The sequence below is a fragment of the Oenanthe melanoleuca genome, chromosome 5 (genome assembly GCF_029582105.1).
Source record: "Oenanthe melanoleuca isolate GR-GAL-2019-014 chromosome 5, OMel1.0, whole genome shotgun sequence".
In the NCBI taxonomy this organism is placed as follows: Eukaryota; Metazoa; Chordata; class Aves; order Passeriformes; family Muscicapidae; genus Oenanthe; species Oenanthe melanoleuca.
Window position 1 is genome coordinate 27,570,931 of NC_079339.1, and position 12,793 is coordinate 27,583,723.

General features: G+C 38.4%; 1 protein-coding gene across 10 annotated transcripts in view; it reads right to left on the reverse strand.

Moving 5' to 3' along the window:
- Positions 1-1,108: 1,108 nt before the first annotated feature.
- The window catches only part of PCNX1 (pecanex 1), an 86,615-nt gene continuing 74,930 nt past the window's right edge, over positions 1,109-12,793 (reverse strand). For all 10 annotated transcript variants that reach the window (XM_056492240.1, XM_056492239.1, XM_056492235.1 and 7 more), the window contains 4 exons: positions 12,312-12,553; positions 10,816-11,252; positions 9,382-9,522; positions 1,109-6,680 (listed from right to left, as the gene is read on the reverse strand). In XM_056492240.1, coding sequence (XP_056348215.1) covers positions 6,540-6,680; positions 9,382-9,522; positions 10,816-11,252; positions 12,312-12,553 — 961 coding nt within the window. In that variant the 3' untranslated portion in view covers positions 1,109-6,539. The remainder of the gene's footprint in view (positions 6,681-9,381; positions 9,523-10,815; positions 11,253-12,311; positions 12,554-12,793) is intronic.

The window sequence follows — 12,793 nt, forward strand, 5'->3', positions numbered from 1 at the left end:
TAGATTGGCTCACAGGGATACATTGTCTTAGAGTAAGTGAACTGGATTTCTCTCAGGCCAAACTGCTCTAAGAAATAGCCTCCGACCACTAACCAGGGCTCTGGTTCCCCAATTTTCACCAGTTGCAGGCCTTAGGCTGACACCAACAGCAAGAAACGGTGGACTACAGCAACAATTTCACCCTTTGCTACCCCTAAAACAGTCTGGAAGTGCTGTTCCTCCTTTTTTGATATTGACAGCTGAAAGCTCAGCTGCTTCTTAAAAACACAACAGGTAACAGAACTTTAAATCTTTTCACTGAGATGCATTTGCTAACATCAAAAGTTGTTGTTTTTGCTTAGGAACACTTGGTCTATTTGTGTTCTCCTCTCTCATACTTAAATTGAAGCAGCTATGGGTCAAGTGTCACAGGCAAGCAGAAGAAGCGGTGCAGATTTTGTTTGGGTTTTATACAAAGGAAACATCAAATCTTTAAAGACACAGAGCTGTCCAATGATCATTGTTTATGTTAGAATTTTTTCAAACTCTAAGGGGCAAGATAATGTTGCCTCTATATAAGTGAAATATTTGAGAGAATGGACAGAGAGCAGACGAGTCTCTTTAAACTAGTATCACTGTATCGAAAAGTGTTTCATGTAAGCACAGTCATCATGAGGACTCCACCCAATGCTGCACTTGGCTATTAGATCAAGGATGGCAGAAAATTAGAAATAGCCGATTAAATCAGGCTAGGTAAGGTACTTCTCAGCAAAGTACGACAAATGAAAAATTACTAAGCACAAAGACAGTACAAGAATGTTCTGGGCTTTGAAAAACATTCAAGAGAAGGGAAATCACTGATAGAGAAAATGCTTCAACAAAGACAAAACATTTTAACTGTAGAAGAGAGGGCATGTGGCACTTATTTATGCAAAAGCACAAAAACAGGGAGGATGCTGGCAGTGCAATAGGAATAGTTGAGGTTACTCTTTGCATAGCTACAAAAGAATTTTTAAACAAGACAATCCTTTCTTAAAGCATGATTTGAGTAAACTTGAAACAGTCCTTATAGGGAATTTGTGAGAATGACATTTTAAGAGAATGTAATCGTGCAATAAATGACAACAAGTGAAAAAAGGTTTTTTATTTCTCAGTGTTTCTCCACTGTCAATACTGTCCTTTTGCTGCAACATGTTGCAAAAAAACTCTCTGCCTTTTCCATTTTAAACAGCTACAATATTTACAGGCTGTTTCCAATAACACACGCAGACACATACACACTCACAGACACGCAGGTACATATATCCCTATCCCTGGCAATGTAACCGTTTGCTGGTAGAGGCAATATATATTTTCATTGTCCATTAAAAACCAAAGCCATCCTCTCATTTATGCTCCACTCCCCTCTCCATTTCCTAACCAGCAGCTATTGTCAAGCTTTCAGGGGTATCTGTGTAAGAAGTTACATATCCAGCTATTTGATTGCCATCTTTCAAAGTTGTGGCCTAAGTGTAGTGGGCTTATCTATTCAAACTGTACATACCAGAAGTCATAAAAATTGCTCATATTCAAATGTTCATGACCAAGTGATGTAGGTATACTCCCAAATTCTTTTGGGGCAGCCATCTTAATCACCTTTTTAGAAATATGCATATCATGCTGGGGTGAAACAAGCCACATGCTTTACCTTCCACCAAGGTGTTATGTACCCACTGTTTTACTAAGGCACCAGGAATTACCAGTATAATTTCTGAAAGAGTCCAGCGCCACTGAATGTACTGCATTAGAATATCAAATAGCAAGCCAGACAAGAAAAGAATAGATGCCTATATAATAGGTATAAAATTCCTTAATAAAATTAAGTACATAAAACCTGTGGTGGTACAACCCCAAATCCAATATAAGTGGAATTACTCTTAATGGTAAGAAATGCAATTTATCCAGCTCCATTTTGTGAATGGAGAGTTCTGTAACTGAGAAAGGTCTTTAAAGCAGTGTCTGTCATTTATCCTTCTGGGTTGCATGGTGGTGTGTGCATTATCAGAGAACGCTGGATCCATCATAAAGCATTTCTTCCACCCCCCCTCCCCTTGTCCAAATCCAGACAAAGCTTTATGGCCTCTTGTCAAAGGGCCAAAGGCATGGACTTGTGCCACAAGTCTTCATCTGTCACCTCACCAGTCATGAAGGCTTCTCAAAGAGTTCTTCAGTTCCCAAAGGCATTAAGACTATGGGATGAGGAACGACTGGTGATAACAGCACTCTTGAGTAGAAAACTGATGTCACTGCTCAAAAACATGCCAGATGTCCCAGGCAAGTGGCTGTAGGAACATTCAGCCAACATGGAATTACCTCAAGAAATAATCATCACCATCATCTTCCCCAAACTCTGAAAAATTCCACACATGCTGGACCATGAGAGAGGGCCCCAGAATCCAGCACTAGTATCATCCACTGCAAGTAGCACAGAAGTCTAGAAGTCATCAGTGGTGTCACATACACAATTCTAGGTTTTGGGCTTTTTTAAAAATCAGAACATTTTCACAGAGAAGTGAAATGGGAAAAGGTTTTAAAACATCATGTAGTTGCCATTTGTAATAATGAACATTATCTGATGGGGTTTTCAAGCCCTTTTCTGCAACTGAGTGTTTTAGGGAGAAGTCCTTACATATGTATACATAGATACCACCTGCAAAGAAATCTGAGAGAAAGAAAATAGATTGGGATTTACCTGGAAGCTGCAACAGTAGGACTTAACTGGAATGTTCTTATGGCAAGAAAATATCACAGTGCAAGGGAACGGGGTAAAAGCAAACATTTGTAAGGGTTTTCATGGAAGTCTAAACAGATCAAAAAAACTCTGCTCTATGGTAAGGTTCAATTTGGACGGACAGGACTAATTTGAAAATATCCATCTTTTCCATTCTTACAACAGCAGAAAAATATTACGCATCAAGACAAAGGCAGAGAAAATAAAACAAAAGATGAAATAACTTCCAACTAGAACGGAGGTTTCCACAGACAGGTCTATCCTGTGGGGAAGTGTGCCCACATGGCCAAGAAGGCCAATGGCATCCTGGCCTGTGTAGCCAGCAGGAGCAGGGCAGTGATTGTCCCCCTGTACTTGGCACTGGTGAGGCCCCACCTTGAGTCCTGTGTCCTGTTTTGAAACCCCCAATTTAGGAGGGACATTGAAATCCTCAAATGCATCCAGAAAAGGGCAACAAGGGTGGTGAAGGGTCTGGAACACAAATCCTATGAGGAGGCTGAGCGAGCTGGGATTGTTCAGCCAGGAAAAGAGGAGGTTCAGGGGAAACCTTATCACTCTCCACAACTCCCTGAAAGGAGGGTGTAGCCAAGTGGGGATTGGTCTCTTCTCCCAGGTAACCAGCACCAGGACAAGAGGACCCAGACTTAAGCTATGCCAAGGGAAGTTTAGGCTGGACATTAGGAAGAAATTCTTCACAGAAAGAGTGATTTGGCATAGGAATGGGCTGCCCAGGGAGATGGTAGAGTCACCATCCCTGGAGGTATTTAAGAAAAGACTGGCACTTCGTACCATGCTCTAGTAGTTGACAAAGTGGCATTCAGTCACAGGTTGAACTCTATAATTTCAAAAGGTCTTTTTCAACCTAGATAACTCTGTGCGATTCTGAGCTGGAAGAAAACATTTTTGTCACTTGCACACTGGAAACCAAAGACAAACTCTGTACAAACCAACACACAATCATATGAATCTTAAGTTCAGGAAAAGTTTTAGAGTTAATTTTTCAAAGCCTTATGGAAGAGTGAAATTTCAACTAGGTGGCTTCTGTTGAGCAGATCTGGAACAGGTATGAGCATTATGTGAACAGCTTCACAACAGATGTTAGCTGAGTACCTGAAAGGAAGTGTAAAGCTGTCCACATTAAAATCCATCTCCTGAAGGCAGCACACCAAAAGCTTAATGTTTTATAAAAAATAGAAACATTAATCAATTCTCTTTGCCCTTAAAAGTCTGTCTCTTCCTACCTGCTATTTGCCAATCTAATTCCAAGCAGACAGACATATGCACTAAAATTTCCACATTAAAAAGCCATTAATTCCTATCATGTCTTTTACCAGCAATGGACATTGTCCTTACCTTGCCCCAAAGAGAGTGAGAGATTGTTCAGTCAAGGTTAACATACAGAAAGTTGTTTCAGACAGCTTTAAAAAAAACAAACAAAGCAAAAAAACTTAACCTAAATATTTTAGTTTTCAGTCATTTGTTTACCTCAAGGCTTCAGTCCAAGGGAAAAAGAAACAACGCTGTGCAACTAACATCAAAGAGGACCTTATTTTCAAACAAACTTCTGCCTTTTAAATGAAGCAATGTCCTTAATGATACAGAAAACCTGGAAGGCTAATTAATTAAAGGTATTAATTAGAAGTATCTACCTGAAAGGAAGGACATAGACTAAAACCTTCACTAGAAGGCCTTCAATTCAAAACTTACACATTTTTGTCATTCCTGATAGCAGTGTTACCAGACTGCTACAGAAGTTTCATCTACTGTACTACATTTTGACATACGCAGAAGATTAATTCAACTACTCTATAATGTGATATCTATGATAAATAAGTTTGCTGTTCCACATAATTTCAAGGGTAGCAGATCTGTGCATTTTTACCATGATTAAATGGGACCATGTATGAATAAAGTGAAAACTAATATGCAACTTTTAAGATGCACAGCATTTCAAGGATGAGTTTGCATAGTCTATGATGCAAGCAAGGTCCCAGTATCATTCACTGGAAACAGTAACTGGAATTGAGTAGATACCAGGCACACAGACTTACCCTTGCATGGCTAGATGGCATACAGTGACTTGAGCTGGAATACCAGTGTTTCTTAGGTAGCAGTTTCTTTTTTCTTATCCCATGTAATTTCACTCTTACATTAGGTACATAATGGACAAAGTTTCTCTGATGTTAGAGAACTAATTATAATAACCTCTGTGGTATATCAGAAGTCTCTCCTAGTTACGACACATAGAAAGAAGTGGAGGTGACTGGGAAAAAGATGGCTGCTCCCAAAAGCTAGAACTGTATGCAAATTCCTCACAGAGTCCTATATAATTACAGGTCAGAAACAGGAAACAATCACAACAGGTACGTTTCTTTCTTACTGATTAAGAAAAGTGAGTCATAGGAACTGCAAGTCAAGAACAAACCAGTTTCCCTCTCACACTCCCATGATAGTTCTGAGTTACTTGTTTCCCTGAATACACACTTTTAAAAAAATACAATAAAACCTAGGATATGTAACACATGAATAATTCAACTTCACAGTTATAAATACTCAAATTACACTTACATAGAATATATAATCACAGAAAATAAAATTCAAGTCATAGAAAAGAATGAAGACTAAAGGGAAAGAAAAGGCAAGGTGGTAAAAGTGATACAAGTTTAGGGCTGTGCCTTCTATAAAAGATCATTAAAAGCAGAAGTCAAGTTTTGTTGGGTTCTTTTTTCATTTTGTTTGGGGAGTTTTTGCTGTTTCTTCTTCTAAAATTGGATAGAATAAAATAACCTTCAAGCATCTGTGAAATAACCATGGACCTGCACCTCCCACTACAAAACTAAAACCACTGTTTGCCAGAGAAGAGCCAATGAAACAACACAGCCAGCTCTGGGCGTAAAGAAGCAAAGTAGCCATGGCTAGTGAAGGGAAGACAGATGGAAAGTCATATTGGGGCCCACTTTAAAGCTAGATGTGTTGTACAGGCTTGAGGTACCACTGCCACCACAATAAAGTCTGATGTAGTACAGGGATACTCAGGTGCTTTTCTACACATTTGTTACTTTACCATTTATTGTGAAGAGGATGCAGCAAATGCACTTGTACGAAATACAGAACACAGAACCAAACCCATGGCACAGCCCTTACCATCAACATGTATATGGAGAGGGAGGGGATTAATCCCAAAGGCAATTTAAATAATGGTATTTTATATACTTATATTTATATATATAAATAAATGTTCTCAGCAATCTCAGGGTTGTTTTTTAGTGCATTGCTGTAAAAAAATTAGTGCAGTTCTCATTAATGTTTAGCTCATAAGGAATAAGAATCTATACATCTGTTCAGTCTCTTCTTGCCACACCTGAAACCCTTACACTGTTTCACCAAACTGAAGGTTTGTAGTCAATTTCATTAAAATAAGGTGGATGAATTCCACACACTCTGTGACAAGACATGGCAATTTTTGGCAAAACAATTAGAAAAATATGAGGTGCTCTGATCTTAGAACTGAAAAGTTTGTTGATTTAAAGCATTACGCAATGCATAACAAAATTTATAAACAAAAGATATGTCTCAACAAATCTATCCTTCATGCAAGTGTTTCTTCAGCAGCTAACAACTTAAAAAAATTTCTTACACTTGTTTATTTGGGGAAAGGGACTTAGACAAATCTGTGTTTCAAGTCCTTTCCTACAACCGGACCAAAGTTTCGTGTCCTGGGAGCTGCTTCTTCTGGACCCTTCTCTCTTCTGAACCATTGGAGAAGGGGAAGTTTCAGTCTCAAAGAGATTTAGACTTCAGCCCCAAGTTCAAGGACTCCAGTTTCAACAACAGCAACATATTTATCTTCAATTTGAACCAGCAGGATGGTTTTATCTATATGTGACCGACTACTTGGATCTCTGCTGCAAGGCACCCAGCGGTGAATCACCTGGATAAAAAAAAACAACAAAGTATAATAAAATGTAAGCTCCATGGAGAGCTGCCATATCAAAGTTGTAGCTGATAACTCAAAGGAGCAAAAACACAGGTGCTACACTGATTTAGCTGCTCATTTTTCAGTGACAGCATACCCACAGATAAACTGCGTGTTGAAGTCTTGCTGAAGATCTGCAGCTTAAAATCACATTTAGGTCTTCTACAACCATGAGAGCAGCCATTCTGATTTACATTTGAGTAGGAAAAAACAATTTGACCCAAATCAGAAGCAAACAGTTCATCCAAAGTGAGTAGCAACTGAAAAAACTGCAGATAAATACCTCAGTGTAGTGCAGCACAGAGCTGCAGTTTACCAGGAGTCAGGTGTAAACTACTGTCTCTTGCAAGTAAAAGTTCTTGCCCTGATTTTGCTACCTATGCACTGTGAATTCAAGGTTGATCTTCTAAATCAAGTTATTCAAATACAATTTTAAATTAAAAATATCACAAAGAAGAAGGGGTTCAGAAACAGTGCTACAAATTATTGTACCATACTCTCTTGATCTACAGAATTTAAGTAGTTTGATCTGCTACTTCCAAGGATCCTGCCTGATATTGACTGCCAGAAGGTCCCTTTTTTATACCTAGTATGTCTCTGTTCATCTGCCTCTTTAAAAACACACTCAACTTCTGGGTGTCCCACAGGAGCCATAAAGATGCTCCGTTAACATGGGTATAAGCACCATCAGCTTCATAGAAACAGAATTATCTCAAATTTTCCAACTGTGGGAAAACAACCCTTAATTCAAGGCAATGTAAGTTTTACAAAGCAAGTAAAACTACTGCTGTGGAATTTGTAAAAATTAAAGTTTTCAAGAATCCTAAAGAAATAAAGGGGGAAAAAAAATGACAAAACTACAATCTTCCAAGACCAAATCCGAGAGACTCAATCTTCATTATACACAGCTGACAATTTCTCTTTATACAAGGTAAAGGACATTTAGCTTTGTCCATTGCATGAGATCTATGCTGCAGAGATACAGGGAGAGCATTTCAGCCAGGGAAGCAAGGCATCTTTAGTTCCTCTTTGATGCAACAGTGTGATATTTAAGTGTCTGTTCAAGTCTGACTTCAAATGTGTCCATATAATTTTTATACAGCTGTATGGAACGAGACCAGGAATATCCTGTCCCCAGACACAGTAAAAAGTTTTCCAATGAAGTCCCAAATACTACATCCTTGTTGTCCAATATAGCACTGGTGCCTTTGAGATAGCTACAGGTGTCAATATCATAGCTCCTTAAAAATTGTGTATATGTAGAAAGTTGTACATATTAAAACTCATCAATGCCATATTGCTACACTCAGTTTTACCATCTCTTCTATCATGACTGGCATTTATTTGATACATGCAAAATGTTGTCACTAGGTAGTCAAGAGGTGGTAAGAATCTCTTGGAGGATACACACCAGTATCATGCATCATAGAAAGATAATGCTGGACATATCCTCTCCAAACCTGAAAAAGTATCTACATTTCAAAGAGGACTGCTAAATGTAATTTCCTTGAGGAAACCTTATAATGTCTTTCTGCCTTACATATAACTTACACTGCACACTTAGCAAGATATAAAGCTAAGTTAGAAAAACGTTTTTTTCTATGTAGCAGCAAAGTTTTAAACTACTGAGTGCTGAACTTCATACTGAGAGCAGACATAAGGTAAACTGCTTAATGAGCAGCAAACTCAGCAGGTAAGAATAATTTCTGCCTATCTGCAGAAAGGACCCCAGCCACAGGATCAGAAAGGGAAGACTGTTCTAAGAGCTTTACTGATACTTGTATGTTTAACCACCGGCAGCTGAAGCAGGCAGTGGAAACTATGTCATCAAGTTAAATCCTTTCCACCTAATCACACACAGGATAATCTGGTGCTTTCCCCCCTTTCTTGTTAGGTTAAAAGATGCTCTTCTAAAAAAACCTGCCTAAATGCTGTATCAAAAATAGATGAAAAGCATTCAGAACAGCTTACTCTGACCTTTAAATCCTCTTGTTTTAATCTTTCTATAGCATCAATCACTGTCCGTATCAGCATGCTGCAATTCACAAAATACACTCTCAAACTCCTGAAAAAAATTGTTGTGATATCAGGCAAGAGGTCATTTTCCAATATAACCCTTTACATTCACTATCTTTATGACATTCTTTATCTGCAACAGTATGTCTAAACCCAATGTAACTGAGAATGCTTAAAACAGCATTCTACTCACAGGTGTTACCTGCATCATAATCCTGTTGTCCTAAGAGTGGACATGAATTCCATGAATAATTTAAAACCAAATACTGTTAATCTTTCAATTAAGAATTGTTAGTAAATTGATCTTTGTGTGTTCAGGGATTGACAGTTTAAAGAAAGGAAAATGAATGTTGAATGAATGAGAGCAATGCCTGAGAGATTATGACAAGCTGAGAGAAGGCAAGGAAGGAGTGGTGACTGACAACATTTGAAACATCATCCTGCATCTTTTGCACAGAGTTGCAGAAAAAGTTCTCTGCCTCAAATTTGGATTCTAGACCTGCTCTTCCAGCAACAGTGACTTTGAGGATAGCCACTGATCTAATTTACCTACCACATCGATCTTTACATTGACATATAGGCAGACTGTCACAAAATCAAGACACTGCCTTTAGCTTGTCAACTTCCCAGCAAAACTTACATGGCCTTCCATGCCTTCCTGAGGACTCCAGTCTTTCCAGCTGTTTCTTCCAGCTTTTAGCCGTATCACCTCATCTGGCCACTGCAGCTCTTTCCTTTTTGACACGTTGATCCCTTCCAGTACTTGACTGGGATCCATTAACTATAAGTAGGAATTGAGTTTTGACTGTTAGTTCAGCCAAAATTTAAAAGAAACAGATAAACTGTAACCTTCAGCATAATTCCAGATAACTAACTTTAATCCACTGAAACTGATTTCTGATCAATTTCAAGGTCGGAAACTTGAGCTCCAGGCTCTCCCAGCTCAAACAGCATTGAATTTGGAAATGATTCTGTGGTTTCAGATACAGCTGACAATATGCCAGTTTATTGAAGCAACAGCTCTAGTTACCTTTTCCACTTCTTTAAGTTATACTAACTCACGGCAGGATTGGGGAGCTGGCACAACAAAAGCATTGGCAGCACAAAGTCTAGTAGCAGGGAAAAGTTAAGTAATGATGAGCTGTTATATTCTCACAGAAAACCTTAGAAACTTGGGGAATTCACTGTTAGGCAGAAGAAGTATTTATCTACTAGCATGGTTAGTTGAGACCCACCCTGTGTTTTGAAGTAAACTGGCCTTTCCACAGGGCAAGCAGGAGAAAACTCCTGAAAAATTCTTCCTAATTAAGGACAGAGAGAACTCCATAAAGTCCATTATCCAAGGGCACATATCCACTTTATCCTCCTCACACAGAGGATCTAGTAAGCAGCTTCATTAAATGACCTTTATCTGCAAACAAAAGCTACTAAGCACAGACCTGAAAAATTAATTTAACTTTTTACACTATGATGTAATTTACCAAGGATTACTCTATACACTTATTGAGGTTTCCCAAAATATAACACCAAAGACATGAATGTGGGGCTAATAAAAGCTAAGAAAGTAGGAATACACTTTCCTGGATTTTCACAAAACAAGTAAGGCTGCCATGATTAACTTATTCAATAGTGAAATGTTTGCTGTTCAGTAAACCATGAAGTGGATATAACCAAAGAGTAAATACATATGAAAGTGAAAGCAAGTATTTTTACACTTTTGTGGAAAATCTACTTGGCTTCAAAGAAAAAAAGCTTTCTACCCTGCAAATAAACCTGTTTAGGTTTACCTGCTGTAATGTATAATAGGTAAACTAAATATGAAATGGAACTGAGTTCCACTGACATCCTCAGAGCTGCACTACAGCAAAACATAAAAAAAATATAAACAAGGAACATGCAGGAAGGCTGCTTGCCCAGAAAACCTTTTCTTTACATTAATTCTCTAAACATAACTGCACAGAAACTGTATACCAGATATTCCAGAATGCATATTTCTAAGCAATTTCACATACAAAGGAACAACTAATAAAAGCACGTGGAAACATAAGTTAACTTGTTCTTCTAGACTATTCACCTGGATTCTGTAAATAACGTCATCCTTTTTGGCTTGCATTTGATTTGCAGGGCTTGCACTGCCACCTGACTGAGTTTCAGCTGCATTACTCCCTCCTTCTGTCCCTAGAAAGCCCACAAGGGCATGCTGTTTACAGGCTGGGATGCTTTGGCTGGAGCTGCTAGAAGAGGGCAGTCCATGCTGCACGCTGACCCCAGTCTGGCCAGTAGGTTCCATTTGGTTCACCATAGAGAGGCGGGACTGGATGGATGAAGGGAGGTTGCGAAGGGAAATCTGACTGGTGGAAGAGCGCCGGCAAGGCACAAAGCCTGTCGTGGATGTGCGGAGAGATGAGTGACGGCTGCCGTAGCAGTAGGATGAATGGCTAGCTACTGAGGCACGGGCAGGGGAATGTCTGACAAGGCTGGACTGCACAGAGTGAGAGCTGTGACTGGTGCCTAAAAGTAAAAGATACAGAATCAGGAAAGTTTGATAAAGCCTCCCATGCACATTAGACTGCTAACACACAAATGTTCTTGTGTACAGATATACAAAACTGATCGGTCTAACCAACATCATCAGAAACAGATGTGTTGCAAAAGATCTTTGCTGCATCTCACATAGCAGAACATTTCAATACTTTCCATTCATCTTATCTCAGAATTTCATATTCTGTTCAATTCATATTCCCTATCAGACAAATACCTTGAAAAAAGCTTAAGTCTTCCACTTTCTGCTTTAAGAATTTCTTCCTTAATATTTGCACTTCAGTTTACCATATTTAAGGCAGTAAGAGAGTTACAGATGCCCATGGTCAAAATACTGACTATTTTTTCTCAATATGCTTTATTACACATTCAAAGTTTGGGTCAGAAAATTTGTTAAAACAAGAGCTATTTTAAAACAAATTCAAATTTAATACACTTAAAGTCAAAAACAGAAATTGCAGTTCATGAGCATTGGTGTAATTGCGTTTCCTGTACTAATTATTTGCGGATTGCTCTCCTCAGCTGATAGATCTAATTATGTTCATTCAGCTACATACATCTATATTTTCTTTGTGAGTAAAGGCAATGTTTGAAAGACTTTTTCTCAGCTTTAGTGTTTGTCACCTCCTTACATACAGATCACTATGGACAATTGGATGGATCTAGCTAGAATACTGTGCAAATAAGAGAACTTGTTTCACTGTATAAATAAGAAATAATTCCCAAAAAATTATGAGTTCAGCATTTAAAAACAACTAACTAAAAGATCCAGTCTGTAGAAACCTTTTAGAAAAAGTTATTTAATCTATTTTGTCAGTACAACTACACCCTTATTTATCATATCTGTTTGGGAACCTTGTATTGCATAAAATACTACTGTAGTTTGAGATTAATCCAGCAGCTCTTAACACAGCATAAAATTACATCATTTTTGTTTGCTTTTTCTTTTAATTTAGGCCAGGGAGCTGAAAGGACTGTTCTGGCTATAGGACTAAACTTGTATGAAGTGTTTCTATGTTTTAACTTTACCCAGAGTGGAGGGATGAGTTGGTGGATGAGCTGCAGGAAAAGTTGTGGGATGAGATGCAACAGGAGGGTGCTGTACTGCTCCAGGTCCCTGCCCTGTAGTTGCAGTCCCTCCTCCTTGTGACATGCTGCTCTGTGACTCATTGATAGTTGCATTGTTACTTGTGCAAGAAGCTCCACCTCCAGCATCTGAATCTTCAATATTTCCACCACTATTGCAGCCAGCTCCACAGCCTTTCCTTAGTCTGGAAACATAATGCAAGTGATACATTAAGGCACATCTCCTAATCATTAGGACTCTAATAAATGTCTCATGACAGCACTTACTAAAATCAGTTAATACTTAACTATATTTTCTCAGAATATGCTTTGCAAATATAAACACTGCTTTCTAAGAGATTGCAATTTTCTTCATGACAACTATTCAACAGTTTATTTATGACAAGTCAAATGCTCATATAAATTAGCTTTTTTAAAATTATGCC